The 20,519-nt window shown below is 33.6% G+C and overlaps 1 protein-coding gene across 17 annotated transcripts in view; it reads left to right on the top strand.

Annotated features, from left to right (window-relative positions):
- The window catches only part of ARB2A (ARB2 cotranscriptional regulator A), a 405,614-nt gene that overhangs the window by 75,024 nt on the left and 310,071 nt on the right, over positions 1 to 20,519 (top strand). For 15 of the 17 annotated variants that reach the window (XM_054512868.2, XM_054512892.2, XM_045898586.3 and 12 more), the window contains one exon: positions 18,200 to 18,265. The exons of the other annotated variants lie outside the window; for them this stretch is intronic. In XM_054512868.2, coding sequence (XP_054368843.2) covers positions 18,200 to 18,265 — 66 coding nt within the window. The remainder of the gene's footprint in view (positions 1 to 18,199; positions 18,266 to 20,519) is intronic. 17 annotated transcript variants of the gene reach the window in all.

The following is a 20,519-nucleotide window of genomic DNA, read 5'->3' as shown; positions in this document are numbered from 1 at the left end:
GTCAGTGCATTTATAGAATTGAGCAAAAAATTTTATAGTAGATGGTGTGAATATTTTACTTTGAGTCGACAGTGCAAAAGAACAACAAAAAATGTGTGGGGAATTCTGTTATGAGCTAGCAAGTCTGTGGGTTTAATTTGAATTCACTGAAGAGAGTGGACTTCATAGATTCACAGTTAATGAGCCATTTCTCTTAAAGTATTCTGTCACTATGGGATTGCATACAGTTAGAACTGACAGTTGGAAACATGCTGAGATAGGGAAACTAAAAAACTGCTGTCTCTCTGGGCAAATGGTACCAGCTGGTAAGGCTCTCCAAAGCAAAATATTTTATATAATAAAATAGCTTTCAGATATCACTGAAATTACATATTATAATATTTAAGGTAATTTTATTTAGTTCATTTGCTTTAGGCAAGCCAAAATGCAAGATATTTTTTCAGTTTAAGAAGTTTTGTATTTTATTGGTGACCAACTTTAGCATGTATTCATTAAATTAATATATACGCATTTAAAGTTTACTTCTTGAAATTGTGTAGGGATCATTGGAAAGGTGTTTTTGTTTCTTACATGGGTTTTTAGAAGTAGAAACATTTTGTTTTCTTGTTAGGTCTTTTGCAGAATGAAATCTACTTTTTTTTTTTTTTTTTTTTTTTTTAATAAAGATTTTATTTATTATTTGACAGAGAGAGAGAGAGAGCACATGAGAGGGGGGAGGGGCAGAGGGAGAAGCAGACTCCCTGCCGAGCAGGGAGCCCGATGCGGGACTCGATCCCGGGACTCCAGGATCATGACCTGAGCCGAAGGCAGTCGCTTAACCAACTGAGCCACCCAGGCGCCCCTGAAATCTACTTTTAAAATGTCTTGAATTGTATTCAAAATGAATGGTTATGTTCTCAAACTCTGAGAAAAGATTTACCTCTGAACTTCAATTTAAATTTTGATCATTCCTATTCTTTTGATATTGTCATATATGACTGATAATAATTAACATTTGGGTTGGTAAAAAATTATCTATATTTTACCTAAGTAGGAATCTAATTTTTTTGGCAGAATGGTCTTTATTGAATTTCTAGAATGCCTGTATTCTGAGTCCATAGTTTTCATCCGTGGAGAAAACTGTATATTTAATGTCTGTGCAAAAAGAAATAGGGAAATAACTAGTGTGTATCACAGACTTCATTAAAAGTTCATCCTTTCATGCATAAAAAAAAAGCTAGCTGAAAGTAATAACTCTAATTAAATATATTGTATTTTGGTAGTAATCCGCTTTACCTCCTCTTTTGGCTATTAACTATACCACTTTGTTTTACTTTACTCTTGATTGCTCTGGGGTTTACAATATGCATCCCTAACTTACCACAGTTTATCTTCAAATAAAATTATACCACTTTACATATAATGTGAAAGCCTCATAACATTGTGCTTCCATTTCTTCTATATATGCATTTCCATCTGGAGTTGTTTTCTTTAGCAGAAAGATTATTTTATAATATTTCTAGTACCAGTCTGCTGCCAGTTAATTTTCTTGACTTCTGTTTGTCCAGAAAGGTCTTAATATTGCTTTCATTATTGAAGAATAGTTTCACTCTATGTAGATTTCCAGGTGATGGGATATTTTTTTTTTCTTGGATTATTTTAAAGGTGTTTCCTTATTTTCTTCTGGCTTGTGTTATTTTTTTTGAGAAGTGGTTTATCTTTGATCCCTTCAGTATAATATATTGTTTTCTCTGGATGCTTTTGAGATTTTCTCTTTATCACTGGTTCTCAGCAATTTGATTATGAATGTGCCTTGGGGTTCTTCTCTTTCTGGTTATATTCTTTTTTGAGCTTCTTGGATATTTAGGTTTATAGTTTTTATCAAATCCGAAAGATGATGTTCCATTATTTTTTCAAATATTTCTTCTTTCCTCTTTCTCACTTCCTGTACTCCAATTACATGTATGTTAAACTGCTTGTCATTGTCCCACAGGGCACTGAAGCACTGTTCATTTTTTCTATCTTTTTTCTCATTTTGGATAGCTTTTATTGCTGTATCTTCCTATTCTCTCATCTACTCTTCTCCAGTGTTTGATTACCTGTTAAATTTACCCATTGAATTCCTTATTTCAGATACTGTATTTTTCATTTCTTTGTAGCACCTTTTTTCTTTTTTTATCCATTTCTTATTATGTTTTCCTTTACATCCTTGAACGGTTTTACAATAACTTATTTAATGTACTTGCCTCCTAGTTTCATCATATCTATCATTTCTGGATCGATTTTCATTGACTGATTTTTTTCCCCATTTATGGATCACACTTTCCCTTTTCTGTGAATGTCTATAGTAATTTGTATTGCATGGTGGATATTATAAATGTTGTATCAGTGAGTGTCTGGATACAGTTTTCTCCCTTTAAAGAACATTGCATTTGTTTTGGCAGCCATTAAGTTTGTTGTGGAGCTGCTTGATGAGTTGTAGATTTGTTTTTAAGCTTTGCTAAGGTAGATCTAGGTAGTTACTACTGTAGTGGTATTTTAGCTCTCTTCTGAGGTTTTATCCTCCTTGGGTCACCCCAGGTATTCAGTGAAGCCTTTTCACTCTGATTGGCTTTAACTCAGATGTCTTCAAGCCCTTTATAAGCTTTTGAAATCGTTCACTTTTAAACTTTCCAGTATTTTTTTTCCCAGTAATTTTCTTTGGTCTCTTGGAAGTTTCTCCATGTGCATATACAGCTTAGCCAAAGATGTAAAGAAACTCATATATTGATTTCTAGAGCTCCTTTTCTTCATAACTCACTCTGTCTGATATTTTGCTTGCAAATTCAAGTTGCCTCATTTTCCCTAAACTTGAATCTCTTTCTCTTGAACTCATTAAGGCCACTGGGTTCTGCTTGGGTTTTATCATACCTGGGCCACAGCCCAGAAATTGCCTTCAGGCAGAAAGCCAAGGTAATTATGGGGCTCATCTCATTTGTTTCCTTTCTCTCAGGGATCACAGATTTATACCATCTATTTCCCCACTGTTTGAAAACAATATATTTCATACAGTTGTCTATTTGTTTATACCAAAAAGGCAAATCCAAATACCAGTAAGTCCACTGTGGCTGGAAGTTGAAAGCTAACTTTTTTTTCCTTTTGGTTGGAGAAATAGGAGGATGGGAGGAAACTGGTTTCTTCCTCTCCCTCAATGAGAGTGGTTATGAAAGAGAGTATCTCTTGACTTCAGATAGGCCATCTTTCTTAGAATAGGGATTCTCAGTAGAATCTACATTATTATGTTCAGTAGAATTGTCTTCTTTTCTAGACTTTTTTGTTAAATTGTTAAAGCCCTCTATGTGGGAAGGTAAAGGGAGATTGGTAAAAATAGTATCATTTTTATTCTTACTATCACTGCAGGGAATAGTTACCTTGTTTTGAAAAAAGATAAAGAGGCATAGTGTTAATCCATAATGTAGTTGCTGAGATTATCTCAGTTTTACAAATTACTTGAAGCTTTCAGATGGCATAGCAAAGGCTGCTCTGAGTTTATTAGTGTACCTGATTTTTTTTTTTTGTGGTTTTTTTATTTTGTTTTGCTAACTACAATGTAGTCTTATTTTTTTTTAAGTGCTTTTCATTCAGTAGAGTAAATAATTTATAGCAATTTTATTATTTGCATATGTGATATCCGATGTATAGTTTGTTTCTTTTTCTGGCCTTCTCATACCCATTATTAAACTATATTCTACATGTCAACTGTAATGTGTTTACTTGAGTATGCTGATAAAAATTGGCACAAAGTCATTCAAATATGCCTATTTGCCTTTGTAATTGTTTTTATAAATATCTACTTCAGCAGAGTGACGAGGACGGAGGAAAAGATCATGAAAAATTAGTGGGATTCTCTACCCAGATGACACAGTGATTGTATTGTCCTGAGTACCCGAGTTCAGGAACCATGGAATCTTTATTCTTCTTGTTTTTGAAACATAGACAGTTGATATTAAGAGAAACAGGGAAAATTGGGCTCTAATGTTTCATCTCAAATCATCTGAATATGCCTAATATTAAAACTAAAATCATATAAATTTGTGTAGCCAGGAAATGGATCTAGAGCTCTGCTTTTTATAGTGTACATCTCAGAAAAGATACGGATCAGGACAATTTTCCCTTTTGAGCCCAGGATGTTACTTATTGTGGGAAGTTCTACAGGCTCCAGGTGATAATGCTTAAGTCAGGGATTCTTAACCCAAAGGGATAGGACTGACTGGGTAGGATCTGTGAACCTCATGGGGTAAAAATTACATCTTTCTGGGGATGCCTGGGTAGCTCACTTGGTTCAGTGTCTGCCTTCGACTCAGGTCATGATCCCAGGGTGCTGGGATCAAGTCCTGCATCGGGCTCCTTGCTCAGTGAGGATCCTGCTTCTCCCTCTGCCAGCAGCATCCCCTGCTCGCTCTCTCTCTTTCTCTCACACAAATAAATAAATAAACAAAATCTTTAAAAAAAGATTACATCTTTCTTTTACTAACCTCTAAATGTCTTTTCATTATGAATGTAGGCATAAAATAGTATTAGCAGTCTTTTGACTTTATTGACTTTGTAACATAGGAGATGCAGTATATCGTATTAAGTTCAGAAAATAGATTCTAGACTTCAGGTCAAGCAAACTGCCTACATTTGAATCCAGACTCTATGACTTATTTAGCTATGTGACCATGGGCAGGTTACATAACCATTTAAATGCTGTGGTTTCCTCCTTTACTCGATAGAGTTGTTGTGAAGATTAAAGAGTGAAGATTTATTGAAGGAACTTACATTAGTGTGAATGTTATGCATATGTTTGCTATTTTTATTACTTTTTATTAAAAAATATTTTATTTCCTTTACATGGGTTAGGCCCTGGACGTTCAGCCTGAGACAAATTTATATAGTTGAAAGCTCAAAGTCTAATGGCAAAGACAGATTTTGGAAAAGACATCATTAATGATCTAAGTGTTAGGAAGGAGGAATGCAAGATTCTTAGCTGTGTCTTGTGGGTAGATTGGGGGCCAGGCAAGGAAGATGTTAAACTGAATAAGCAAAGAATGGAAAGAGGATTCCAAGCAAAGCAACAGTATTTGCAAAGGCTGTGAGCTGGAAAAGATCCTGATACATCTGAGAATTTAAAAGAAAGTCATCGTGGCTACACAAGACAAAAAATGAAGAAATAGAATGATATAAATGAAACTTGAGAAGTAGGCCGGGGCCAGGTCCAGCAGGACATTGTACAATGTAAGGGTTGGGGTCTTACCCTAATAGTACTGGGAGTTTATCAGTTTGCATTTTTAAATGAGTAGTAGGCCTGCTAACAGGAGGTAGGAGCTGAAGGAAGTAGGTATTAAATGTAGCAGAAGGAGGCTACAGAAGCAATCCAAGGAAGAGATAACTACCTTTTGATAGACTATAATGGACTAGAATGGTGATAGTAGACATGAGGAAATGTGGAGAAATTCCACTGTTCGCTTGAGGGACTTGATGATTGATTTTAAGTAGAGGATGGAGAAGGACGGAGAAGGACTCAAGACATTTAGGCTTCTGGCTTGAGAAGTTAGGTGGACAGTGGTGCCATTTGTGGTGTTGATGAACATACCAGAGGAATGTACCAGAGGAAAATAGGTATCTAAAACATGTATATTTGGGCGCCTGGGTGGCTCAGTTGGTTAAGCGACTGCCTTCGGCTCAGGTCATGATCCTGGAGTCCCTGGATCGAGTCCCGCATCAGGCTCCCTGCTCGGCAGGGAGTCTGCTTCTCCCTCGGACCCTCCCCCCTCTCATGTGCTCTCTTTCTCATTCTCTCTGTCTCAAATAAATAAATAAAATCTTTTAAAAAAAATAAAATAAAAAAAATAAATAAAACATGTATATTTGGATTTACTTTGAATGTAGTCCGTTTGAGGTGCCCGTGAAATCTCTAGGAGACATTGGTAATTAGTTGGATACATTTACAAATCTATTGCTCTGGTAAGCTGTTTAAGAATCTGGTCATTGGAGAAAAGATGGCATAGAATAAGGAGGACTCTTCTTTTGAAGAGGTAAAAGGAAAATGTGAGAGCATCTGAGCTAAAGCTGATCTAAATGAAGGACAGCTAGGGATACAGACTAGAACTCCAGGGAATGCTAATGGAAGGTTAGAGGAATGAATTTTATTTCAAAGATAGGCTGGAAAAGCAGTTACTTCAAAAGACTAAAGATTAGAATGTACCCACTGATGGTGAAGTGTAAAAGCTTTAAAGAGGAAAAATAGGGATGAGATGGAGACAATTTTATGAAATTTAAGAAGTAGTTCTGACTTAAGAGGACATGCACCTGGGGTAAATGTGCTTTAGTTCTAATTAAACAACTCATTGCCGTCCCATAGTCTCTTTAATGTAAAGATGCAAGAGAACTTTTTTAGTTTAACCAAACTGACATTATTGAATAATATTAAACTTTAATTATTTAGAAATTGTATGGTTTTTTTCTTCCTCCATCTCTCCCTCTTCTCCAACTCTCCCTCCCTCCATCCTTTCCTAGGAGGGAGCTAGGATGGAATGTAGAGTTTGGATAAATGGGACATTAAGGGGGGAAAAGTGTTGTTTTTTAAATAGTTAGGTGACTTACTGGGTAGATCTTTATTTTAAATAATTCTGAGCCCCAGTATAATAGTTGACCCTTGAATAACACAGGTTTGAACTGTGTGGGCCCACCACAGATTTTTCAGTAAACACAGTACTGTGAATGTATTTTCTCTTCCTTATGATTTTCTTAATAACATTATTCTCTAGCTTACTTTATTGAAAGACTATACATATATATTCTTATGCACAAAATATATATAACATGCAACATATGTGTTATTTAACTGACTGTTTACGTTATTTATTGGTAAGGCTTTCAGTCAATAGTAGGCTATAATTAGTTAAGTTTTGAGGGAGTTAGAAGTTATATGCAGAGTTTCAAGTGTGCTGTATTACTTACAGTTCTTGATAAACCGAAAAGCCACATGTTTGCAAGCACTACCAATTGTTTTTCATTCACTCATTTTTCATATATTGCTCATCTATAGTGTGGTTGATGCTAAATAAAGTAGGATATAATTCTTGCTTTTAAGATGTTCACTTCAGTGGGCAAATGAGAATGTGAGATAATCAAGATGGAACATACTAAATGTCATAAGAAAGGTAGAGTTCATTGGCAGAATAAGTGGAAACGTCAGGTAGGAGGTAGCATTTGAATGGAGTTTCGGGTCATTAGAGAATAATGGGGGAAGTTAAGAGACTTTAGAATTTTAGGTGGGAGATAAGCACAGGCTCAAACTTAGCAAACTCTAAGACTTACTCCATTGAGTCCTTGATTTTGACAACCAATAATGGATGAAAATTATACCCATAGAGTATGGTTGTGGTCTTGTCATAACATTTCAAGAAATTAAAATGTTTTAATGAAAACAAATTGTTGTTACCCTATTTGTCATCTGCCACCTTTCAATTGAAATACTTGTGAAAGTAGATGCAGTGTCAGTAGCACCTGAAGTAGGAATATGAACAGTTTGGGAAATTTTGAAATAACTTTTTGTTTGGATATAATTTCACACTTACGGAAAAGTTGCATGATTATAAGGATTCATGTATATTATATGATTTTTTCTGAACCATTTGAGAATAAGTTGGAAACATCATATCCTTTTACCACCAGTACATTTGTGCATATTTTCTAAGAACAAGAACATTCTCTCGATAACTACAGTACAATTATCAGAATCAGAAAATTTTATATTGATTTAATATAATACAATCTACAAGCCACATTTAAATTTTGCTAATTGTCACATATTGTACGTAATAGCTAATATTCTTCAAGTCCAAGATCACATCCAGGTTCATACACTGCATTTAATTGTCATTGTCCTTTTATTCTCTTTTAATCTGGAATTATTCTTTAGCCTTTCTTTATATTTTTTGACACTGACATTTTTTGAGGAGTTCAGGACATTTGTAGAATGACCCTTAATTTGAGTTTGTCCTTTGTATTCTCATGATTACATTCAGGTTGTGCATTTTTGACAGAAGTACCCTAGAAATTACTTTTTGTCTTCAATGCATGATATCAAGAGTACATGATTTTGAATGAATGAATATAGTCAATAATCTTGTAGTAACTTTATGTATGGTGACAGATGGTAAGTAGACATCATGGTGCATATTTCATAATATATATAAATGTTGAATCACTGTGTTGTACACCTGACACTAATATTGTATGTCAACTATATTTAAGTTAAAAAAAAAAAGTACATTTTTGGTTTGCTCCAATATTGGTGATGTCTGTCAGATCATACCATATATTATTATTATTTTCCTCTTTGTAATTAATAAGTACTTTTTGGGCAGATACTTGGGACTATGTTCTTTTCAGAACCTCAACCTATTAATTTTAGCATCCATTGATGTTTTTTTAATTCCATCATGTCTTCAATATATGTTAGTTGGTATTCTACATAAGAAAGAGCTGTCTCTTTTTTTTTTAACTTTGTTCATTCAGTTGTTTATATCCTATGGACTCATAGATTCTTATTTTATTCAGTGAGTTGTATAATATATTGCTATCATCTTTTTAATGCCTAAATTCTCCCAGATTTGACCAGAAGAATTCTTGTCAAGCAGTTTTTTGTGTTATTTTAACATTTATTCATTGCTGTTTCAGTATTTTCTTATTTCTTGGTACAAAAATCCCCCCTCTTTTCAGATTTGTAGTTGCTGTGCTCCAAGCCCTGAATCAGCCTTTTCTCTTAGGATCCGTGGTTCCTCCTAATGGAGAATATGACATATAAAACCCAAGCCTCTGAATCAACCCTCTCTCCAAGGAGCTCTGGTTACTTTTATTGAAAAAGTGTTTACATATGTCTCTCTCTCTCTATATATAAATACACTATATACACATTGGTGGCATTGTTTTTGCTTCTAGGCCCTCAGTAAACATGTTCATGTCTGTGCATGTACATGCATCTATATTCATAGTTTTACTCTCTGTAGATAGGTAAATATGGAAATAAATAAAATATAGATGTGTGTGTGTATATATATTTATGCATAAGTGCCTATACTATACTCATGTAGATATATACCTATATCCATCTTCTATATAGAGGGATATATATATATTTTGAAATACATATTGAAATATATGAGATATATGTACACATACAGACACACAACACAACAAATATGTATGTATACTGATACCAACAAAAAATTTTTAATTACTCAAAGCTCAGGTGAGGCCCTGAGGCAGAATAATGAGATCTTACAGAAGAGGGAACTATAGGTGACTTCTTTCTACTAAGTTCTTTTTTTTTAATTAATTTTTTATTAACATATAATGTATTATTTTTTTCAGGGGTGCAGGCCTGTGATCTACTAAGCTCTTACTGCTTTCCCCAAATCACAACCTGAAAAACTGAAGGGAGACGACTTTTCTTTGAGTTGACCAAGACTCTCCTACCCACTTCCTTGGCCAATAACATGAAACTGATGCTGAATTACACTCCTAGCACTGTAAAGTGATTCAGTGTTTTGTATCTATGTCTGAAGGTGTAGAGCTAGTAATTAGAAGGAGTTGAGGCTGGAATGGCTGTAGGAGTGGCATATTCTGGGAACTGTAATATTTCATTCAGATTTTCTGACAGTGGAAGTACTACAGATGCTCAGATTATCCAGTAGTAAAGTTCGCTCTCATAGTAACATGAGCTAGCTTTGGAATCAGCCATGCTGAATTTTAGCTGCAGTATTTTTGCAGATATACAGCAAATAAAATATTACAAAATGCCCCAAATTAAACAGTATCTTATTCATTATTGGTCACTCTTTTTCACCTTAAAATCAAAGAGCACTGTGTATATTGTATTAAATATTTTAGTTTGAAATGTATGAGACTGAGAAATCCTCAGAAAGAATTGGGAGGATAAATGAATAATCGACTGAGTTACAGGGTTCTCTTTTAGGCTTGTTTCTGCTATTTCAATAGTGAATATTTAGAAAAAGTTAAAAATCAACAAAACTTTATTGAGTTCCTTATTCCACTTTTGTTTGAACTACAATTAAGTGCAAACTATACTCTTCGTTCTCAAGGAATGTAATCAAGGAGAGGAAATAAGACTAAATGAGGCATTATTCTGAATTGGTAAAAAGATTCAGGAAATACATTGAGTCCTCAAGAAAATTAATAAAACAAAATCTAGACCTAGACATGATAGTGAATCTGCAGTCCATAAAAAACATAGGGAATGCTGTAAAAGAAACCAGAAAACAAAGCCTGATTACCTACAAGCTCAATTAGGCTGATAGCAGAAGTATTAGCTACAACCATGGAAACCAAAAACACCAGAGAAAATAACTATTGATCTAGAATTGTATGCCCCAATAAAGCTGTCATTGTTCAGCCCTGAAAGTAAAAGTTACAATGACTGTGTGAATGTTCCTAACATTCCCTTTTGGGGATAACATGTTCTAAGTCAAGTCATTGCTCAGACCTAAAATCTCCTACCAGTTGCACTTTGTTTGAAGACAAAATGAATAAGACTGGTTTCTTAAAAGCCTTGGAGTTTTTAAATTTTTAAAAAAATTTTATTGTTTTTATTCTTTTTAGTTTGATGAACACACATCTTCACTGTGGCTTCTTCTCTCCCTTTAATTGTGATTTGTTCTGTCAGTCTTCAGGTTGATTTCTGGGGTATTTAGGATGATTTGATAGTTACCTAATTGTATTCATGGGACTATACAAGCTTAGGGTCCTTCTAGTCTGCTGCCATCTTCCTCAAAACACCCCTGCCATGGAGTTTTTTTAAATGCTATTTTTATTAATAAGTGAAGTGGAACTGAGTAACACAAAATAGATATAAATTTAGTATAGATTATGTTAAAAGGAAAAGTCTGTCTCTAAACTTCCAATATGGTAAAACCTGATAATATCAAACTTTGTTTACATTTGTGATACATTTATAAGTCAGACTTTGTTTTAAAGATTTTATTTATTCGTTTGAGAGAGAGCGAGAGAATATAAGGAGGGGGAGAGTACAGGGAGAAGGAAAAGCAGACTCCCCATCGAGCTAGGAGTCCAACATGGGGCTCGATCCCAGGACCTGCAGATCATGACCTGAGCCAAAGGTTTCATTAAAAGAAATCCAGGAAAATTATCAGTTTAAGGCAGACGCTTAACCATCTGAGCCACCCAGGTGCCTCTATAAGTCAGACTTCCATACTGACTCCTCTTGGTTTATTTGTGAAATCAGAGCTTCCTCAGCAAATGAATAATGTTAAAAGGAGATGCTTAGGTAGAACTAAGCTATTTTCAACTGTTCTATGAATATCTGTTTAATAAAAATACCATGTACATAATCATTTTGAGCAGAGAACTGAGAGTAAACTGTTGCTTCATTATACAGTTACAGATGATTTAATTTCATTCTGTCATTTAGAACTAGATTTCTACCAAGTTGATTAGTCTAAGTTGTTAAAACATTTTAAAATTCATCTTTTACTAATTCAGGTAGATAATTTATTTAGTCTAACTTCTGAGATTTTTCTTTGATTGCAGGAGGCAAAGAATTTCATAGATATAGTTAAATCTTTCAGAATTTTTCTTTCAGTTCAGTTTATTTACCTTTATAGCCCAAATCAGGATACTCTTAGCATTTAGGGGATACCCTTCTCTTTAGAGGTAGATATAACTAACAATTTATGAGTACTGTTGTTTTTTGTTTTAGACTAAAGTTCTTACTCTCCTGATAGGCCCAATAGAGAAGTTTGTATCTTACATTGTTAATACAGTTGCAAACTAAAAATTGTTTTTGCTCTGAGTCTATCAGGCCAAATTTAATTTGTTGCTAATGAGAGGATTTCCTTCAGAATAAGAAAGAATGGAAGCCTTACAACTTAGTAGTAAAGCAAACTTTGTATTTTCATTTAATGAAAATATTTATATTAATTGTCTTTTATCTATCCAGTCATATCTCTTGTCATATATGTCTTGTCATCTCATTTCATTTCTCAAATCCAGTTCCAAAAGGTTCTGATGTACTTTCTGGGAGGCTTCTTAGTATCACCCTCTTCCCACCAATCACCTTAAATTTTAATCTGCCAGAATAATTTCAGTGCTTTTCTAGGGGTAAAGGGTATCAGTGTTTGCTTCTTATTTAATTAAGGAATGGAAATAATGCTGAAATGTATGAGATACATGATAAGCACACAACAATTGTTCAGTAAATGTCTAAAGTAAATTTATTGCAGAGTGAACATACCTCTTCTGTTGGAAGTACTCCACTGAGAACTGATTTTTTATCAGACTTCATTTTCCTTCTTTCTGTAGTTTCTTTGATCATCCCTTCTCACTTCGTTAAAATTTTCTTTAATTCCTAGATTGAGAAACCCTGAGCTTTAAAAGAGTTTAGTTAGACTCTAATTCCTTAGAGGGCATTATTCTATTAGTAGCCAAGGGCTCTATTTCTTGAATATATAATCTCAAAATTACTTTCCTGTCTCTTCCAATGTGGTTCATTAAAAGAAATCCAGGAAAATTATCAGTAGTAATTATTTTCTTTCCAGTGTTTCTTTCAAATAACAGTATACTGTTTCGCAGGTAGTGTAAGTACTTTATAACAGAGTATTCTCAGTTTCTACCTCCCATAACCTCTAACCTTACTGCCATTCATTTTACTTTTCTATAAGCTATAATCACAAAATACATTGTCATTATTTGAACAAACTGTTATCTACTAGATCCAGTAAGAATAAGAAAAAAAAATACAGTTTACCTTTATTTGTTCTTTCTCTCATACTATTCCTTTCTTCATGTACATCCAAATTTCTGACCTATATAATTTCCTTTTCTCTGAATAATTTCTTTAACAGTTTTGCAAGGCAGATCTCCTTGCAAAAACATTCTCTCAACTTTTTTTTTGTCTGAGACTGTCTTTATTTCTCTTCTACTTTTGAAGGATGATATTACTGGATACAGATTTTTAGATCGGTGGGTTTTTTTCTTTCAATACTGAATATTTCAGTCCACTGTCTTCTTGCTTGCATTGTTTCTTTTTTTAATTTTTTTAAAAAATTTTAATTTAAATTCAATTAATTAACATATAGTGTATTATTTATTTCAGGGGTACAGGTCTGTGATTCATCAGTCTCATGTAATACCCAGTGTTCATTACAACACATACCCTCCCCAATGTCATTCACCCAGTTACCCCATCCTTCCACCTCCCCACCCTTCCAGCGACCCTCAGTTTGTTTCCTGTGATTAAGTGTCTCTTATGGTTTGTCTCCCTCTCTGGTTTCATCTTGTTTCATGCTTGCATTGTTTCTAAGAGAAGTGTGATGTAATTCTTATTTTCCTCTGTAACTAAATTCCCGTACTTCCTCCCCTCATTTCTCCAATCCCCCGTGTCCCTGATCTGGCTTCTTTCCAGATTTTCTCTTTGTATTTTGTTTTATGCAGTTTTAATATCATAAAGCTAGGTATTGTTTTTGGTATTTATCCTGCTTGGAGTTCTCTGTACTACTTAGATTTGTGGTTTTGTGTCTGTCATTAACTTTGGGAAATTCTCAGCCATTATTACTTGACAAAGCTCCTCTGTTCCTTTCTCTTTCTTCCCCTTCTGGTATTCACATTTTATATATGTTAAACCTGTTATAATTGTCCCACAATTCTCAGATATTCTATTCCATTTTTTCATTCTTTTTTTCTCTTTACATTTCTATTTTAGAAATGTCTATTGACATATCTTGAAACTCTAATTTTTTTTCCCTTGGCCATGTCCATCCTACTGATGGGTGCATCAAAGGCATTCTTCATTTTTTAAAAAAATATTTATTTATTTATTTGAGAGAGAGCAGAGAGCACAAGTCGGGGTGGAGGGGCAGAGGGAGAAAGAGAAGCAGACTCTGTGCTGAGCAGGGAGCCCGATGCTGGCTTGATCCCAGGACTCTGAGATCATGACCTGAGCCAAAGGCAGACACTAAACCCAACTGAGCCACCCAAGCGCCCCCATTCTTTATTTTTGTTATGTGTTGTTATGTGTTTTTGATTTAGCATTTCCTTTTGATTCTTTCTTAGAGTTTCTATCTGTCTGCTTACATACTTATTTATTTTTATTGTCCACTTTTCCCAATAAATTCATTAACATGTTAATCATAGTTGTTTTAAATTCCAAGTCTTATAATTCTAAAATCTCTGCCATATCTGAATCTGTTTCTGATGCTTGATTTATCTCTTCAGACCGTTTCTTTTTGCCTTTTAGTATGCTTGGTAATTTTTTGTTGAAAGCTAGACATAATGTATTGGGGGAAAGGAACTTCGGTAGATGGGTGGTTAGTTTCAAGTCTTATGTTTATCTGGCCAGGAGTTAGGCTGTGTTTACTATTTGTTATAGCTCTGGGGTCCAAGGCTAAAATTTTCTCTGTTTAGTTCTGTTTCCCTTATTGTCTTTGAGTTTTCCTAGAGACCTTAAATAGGGTGTGAATCCTACAGTTCTTCTGTAATTCCCTGTTATTTTATAGGAACCCTAATGATGTGGTGGTAATGTGGGGAGATATAGGAGGAAATGTTCTATACTCCTGTCATTAGGTCTCATTCCTTTAGTGAGCCCGAATTGGCCATTTCCCTTGCCTCATGTCAGTTAAGCTCTGGTAAAATAGTTTCTTTTATGGGCAGGCCTTATTAAGGAGAACAGAAAGGTCTAGAATGTTTCAAAATGGTTACTTTTCCCCTTCCACTGCTGCAAGCAGGAAAGGATTTTTTTCTTGTCTTCACAGTGAGAACCTTGTGGGACTCATGGAAATAAAATTGGGAAACGTTTGGGAGATCTGTCTTTAAGGCTGCACCTCCTATTAATTTTTAATGGTTAAGCTAGTCCATACTGAGCCTGAGCAATTAATCACTTACAGTTGAAGGTGTTCCTTCCACAGTATTGGCTTCAACCTATGACTTATGCACCTGGGCTTTTGCTTCCTGTAAGCCCTGATTCTCTGTATCTGCCTGTCTGTTTTTCCAGTTTTCAGGACAGTAGTTTGCTCTTTGACCTCATTTCTCTGATAGATGTAAGGAGAGTTGTTGATTTTTAATTTGTTCAGCTTTTTTTTCTTTTTGTGCAGATGGTAGTGACTGCTTCCAAGTTCTTTATATGTTGGACAAGAAACCAGAAGTTTATGTTTCTTATTAGAATGAAGATTTCACTTTAGAGCATGCTTAGTCTCTTAAGCCTTGTATGAACTTCCCTAGAAACAATGTTTCCAGTGAATATTTGAACACAGATGACATTTGGACAGAGAATTTTTTCTCCTCTCCTTTTGAAATTATCTTTTGTTGATTTTTCTAAATGCAGAGTACAATCCCATGTAAGCAGGAGAGCAATGGATCCTTGATGCTTTCTTTCTAAACCTTGATTCAGCAATTATAAAAGATTTTTTCTAAAATCTCTTTTTAAAGATTTAAAGATTAAAAAAAAAGAAAAACCCAAACACTTCTCCCTCAAAACATGTAGACAGGATGAATAGCGAGGAAAATTTGTGTACTATTTTTAACTCCTTTCAGTGTACCAGACACTATTCTGTGTGGCTACAAGGAAGAGTAAAGGTGGGATACCCAAATTATAATGTTCTAAGGCTAGTCAGGTAACAGGTGCATGATATAAAGCTTGTATATTACATGATGCTATTCAGTCACATCCAGAGGAGCATAGAGGTGGGACACTTCATCTTAATCTTGGTAGGGTTGAGATGAGGCATGAAGAGTTGCCGGAAACAGTTGACATGTGACGGGGGCTAAAGGAGAACATTCAGGCAGACAGAATTGACTAAGAAATAGAGGGTTTAATCTATGGTTGCTCTTCTTCTGCAGTCAGGAATTAGAGAGCAAGGCAAATTGGGCAAGTTACACAGTGTTTCTCCAACTCTACTGATGTATGGTTTTATTATTTGGTTTGATATTTTGTGAAGACACTTGCCTTATAATGTATTTTGAAACCAAGTGTAAGCAGTTTTTGAACCGTTTTCTATTACCATGTAGTATGAAAGTTGAGAATTAACTAATATTTTATTTCATATTGACTTAAGGTATGAACTGCCAAAATAGTTTAATTTTTTAATTCTCAAATTATGTCTCTGAAGTATTTTGCGTAGTGGTAGAATTAACTTGGGTTTGAATTAAGTTTGATTGGTTTTATTATTGCTTTAAACATAAGGATATTTTATGATTTCATAGGTAATAGGAAATTTTCAGAAATGATAAGCCACTCATTTTAGTTAATCTCAGGTCATTTTTCTTGAAGTGGCAGGCCATTATATAACTTCATACATAATTTTGTCTGATTCTACATATTTTTAGTTTATTTTTTTAAGGTTTACAGCACCACTACCTTCTGGTGAAGGTGTAATGAATATAATTTTGACTACTACATCAAGATATAGGAATACTATTTGATTAATAATTATTGGATTATTGCCTTGTTCTAGTGTAGTGTTGTAGTGTTTGAAATTATCATTACTAGCCAAGGTAAAGCTCTTCTAGCATGCATCCAATATACTCTTTCTAAAATGAATGGATACGTATACATAGAAGAAAGAATTTTGGGCTCCTTAAAGAAAGCAGGATACAGAATCTATTTTAGATTACAGAATATAGCACCAAAGCAATTGACATCTTAATTTTCTAAAAAATTAATCTTCTGATTTTGTTTTATAAAATTTGACTTTTAATTATGTTGCTGCTAAAATTATTCTCTGAGCTTTGTGCATAGATGATTAGAGACGTTTTTGGAGAGAGCAACACTTCTTAAAATGACCATTAAAATCTATTAAATCATTGCTTTCACTTGGTATCTCTTTCCTTTCTTTGCTTTCCTTCACAGAAATAGTGCATTAGCTTTCTAGTTTTGCTATAACAAATTACTATAATTTCAGTGGCTTAAAGCCACACAAATATATTATCTCACAGGTCAGAAGTCCAGTATGATTGTCACCAGATTGAAATCAAGGTTTGCACAGACTATGTTCTTTCTTGGAGACTCCAGGAGAGCATCCATTTACTGCTTATTTGAGTTGTTGGCAGAATTCAGGTCCTTGTAAATACAGGACTGAGGACTTGATTTCTAACTGACTGTTAAAGGGTTATCCCACGTTTTAGAGGCTCATGGTCTCCTTCCTCCATCTTCAAAATCAGCAATGACCATTCAAGGTCATTTCACTTTGCCTCCCTTTGTTCTTCTGTGATCTTCCAGTTTTAAAAAGTTAAAGGATTAGATTGGGCCAATTTGGGTAATCCAGGATAATCTCCCCATCTCTGGTCCTTAACCTTAATCATATCTGCATAATTTCTTTTACCATGTAACATAACATATGACTAGGTTCAAGGAGTCAGAATGTGGACCTATTTGGGGAACTATGTTTCTGCCTGCTACAAACAGTAATACTAACTGGTGCCTAACTTTGCTGGATTAATTTTTCTTTTTTGTATAGAATACCTCTGACTTTTTCCTCCTGGATTCAGTAAATACAAAACAGGTGTTAGGATTCAGTCACGTTAGTACTGTATCAGGTACAATTCCTATATGGAAATCATAGGAGAAAACAGATTCTGGAAACACTGAAAAAAGAAAATATGGTTTCAGAGTACTGCTTTGAAAAAAACAGGAAGTCTTTATATATTTTTGCAAGTTTGTATTAACTGGCCCTAATTTTTAGTATTAAGGTTCATAGTTATTCACATAGCAGCAGGAAGTAAGCCAGAATCTCCTAATTTAGTATTAAAACATTTCAGTTATAAAATGAATAAATACTAGGGATATAATGAACAACATGATGACTACAGTTGACGCTGCTGTAGGATACATAGAAAATTTGGAAAAGAATAAATCCTGAGAGTTCCCAACACAAAGAGAAATTTCTTTCCTTTTTTTACTTTTTTCTTTTCTTTCTATCTAAGTAAGAAGATGGATGTTAGCTGAACCTGTTGTAATCATGTAACAATATATGTAAATGAAACTATCATGCTGTAATGCCTGAAAATTATAGTGATGTATGTCGATTATTTCTCAATAAAATTGGTGGAGGTGGACACTCAAAGATAGGGAGATACTCATTCAGAGCAATAACATAATAATTTATGTGAATTTTGATAATGGATGACATTACATCTTAATGTGTTATTTTTGTTTCCTATCTAGATTATCACAAAGTATGTATATGAGCTCTTGGAAAAGGACTGTAATTTGAAAAAAATCTCGATTCCAGTAAGTCCAGTTTTTAAAAATGATTAAACTTCCAAATCAAATAGTTTTCAATTCAGAAGAAACTATTTATATTAGTTTAACTGTGATAAGTTTAAACATTAAGGTCCTAATATGTTGATACTGATAATGATAATATTAAATGCCTGCCAGTATACCTCATTTCATTGTGCACAATAATTCTTTAAAATTAATACTCTTCAATGTAGAGAAAAAAATAGTGATAACCAGTCTTTTTTGAAAATGATGATGCCTTTAAAAGGACTACCCCCTCTGTCTTTTCTCATTTAATTGGTATAATTTATTTTTATGTATTTTTTGAAGTAAACCAGTGTACTTGATATTGCACTAGACATTCACTGTCTCTTTAATTTCCTGATTTTTATAATTATATATTTTATTTCCATGTTATTTCCTGTACACATTTCCAAATTCATTCCTCATGCTTCCTGTTTTATAACATTGTTCCTTCCCTTTCTTGCAGAACATTCTTTTCAAATTTTGTACATTCTCCCATCTCAGAGTGAAAAAGTTTGAGATTTGTTCTTAGTCTCAAATTCACAAAAAAATTTTTTAATGTAAAACATGATATAATCAAAAAATGAAGAAATAGTAATCTTATCTATGAAACAATGGTGGTGTTAGATTAGATGATCCTTACTGTTCCTAATATAACTCTTTGAGTTATATTGATAACTCAATATAACTGAATTGAAAACTATTTTATGATATATAAAAATCTGGAAGGCTTAATGAAAGTAATTAAGGCACAAAACTTTGCCTATAAATACTTTGTTTACATGAAATTTTGCATGAGATTTTTAAATTCCTTGGGTAGTGTTACTCTACCAAGAATTGGAGGGTTTGAGGATTTTTTAATAATATTTATCCTCACAAATCAATTCCAAAGTTCAATATTTAAAAGGAAAATCTATTTTATGTTTAATTTTATATAAATACGCTCAAATGAGAGGTCACATTGTTAATCATTTATTCAACAAATATTTGTTTAAGAGTCTTTTAGGTTGCCAGGCACTATTCCAAGTGCTTGTAATGTACTAGTGAATAAAATATTATTCTGTACAATAGCTAGGCTAACCCTCATTTACTTGGAAACTTTTCTTCCTTTTGTTCAGTCTTCCTTTCTTGCTAATTTTATTTCTTTCAAAGGTTTTGAAGAACAATATTTAAGGAGACTTAGCTTGGTTTATTGTTATAACACAATTAAGACTGAGCCATTTAACTCTTTAATACTTCTATGTGGAGCTTTTAAACCCCCTTTAATTCCTTAGATTTCCAGAAGAGATCAGAAGATGATTGGCCATATAGATTATGTTATATGATTAAGTTTCCCTAATTTTCTTTATAGAAAGCTTGAGATTAGGGTTAGGAGGACTTTGTTTTATAGATCTGATTACTTTCCTCTCGTTTAAATTTAGACTATAAAGCTAATAAGCAAAAAAAAAAAAAAAAGCTAATAAGCATAGAGAAAGTTTTACATTATATGAGACCTGTAGTAAGTGTCATGTCCATTTTTGGTTAGTAAACATTTCCTGATTTTATAAACTGAAAAGAAACTGAAATTTGTTCTGTTTGTTTTAGGAAATTAATGTCTCTCCTTAAATTATCATCCTATATTTTATATCATTGTGAAATTTTTCTTCTATAACTATTCATTTTCTCCTGAGTTCTCTTAAATCCCAAAGCTAGCAATGAAGGTGGTTTTTTGTTTTGTTTTTGTATCACAGTTTTGTATTACAGTTGTTCTTTTTATTATAGGAATACCACCAAAAGTTTTTTTTTTCCTGATGACGAACTAAGTTTTACTTTTATAGTTGAACTATTTAATAAGGAAAGAAAGACTCCTTTCCTTTCCTTTCCTTTCCTTTTCTTTCCTTTCCTTTCCTTTCCTTTCCTCTCCTCTCCTCTCCTCTCCTCTCCTCTCCTCTCCTCTCCTTTCCTTTTTGTAAATAACAGCACCCTGTGGAAACCTATGATTTGATGGTAAAGATCATGATCATGTCCCATGTTTACTCCATACCTTACATATATGCTCATGTACAAATTATTCTCAATTATAGTATCTTACATTTGTGTAGAACTTCAAATTACATAAATTAACATAATAACCTGATTATAAATTTTCATTTTATTCAGCCATGTTTAAATGATCATCACAATTAGTGGGGTTCATGAGTATCCTAAAGTGAATTGTTAACTGCTAAAAATTGTTTGTTCTCATTGATCAGTTGTTCTT

The sequence above is a fragment of the Mirounga angustirostris genome, unplaced genomic scaffold (genome assembly GCF_029215605.1).
Source record: "Mirounga angustirostris isolate CCGP_5_RB_7025 unplaced genomic scaffold, mMirAng1.0.hap1 SCAF_7, whole genome shotgun sequence".
NCBI lineage: Eukaryota > Metazoa > Chordata > Mammalia > Carnivora > Phocidae > Mirounga > Mirounga angustirostris.
The sequence above is the reverse complement of the archived record's forward strand: the minus strand, read 5'-3'. Positions and strand labels throughout refer to the sequence as shown.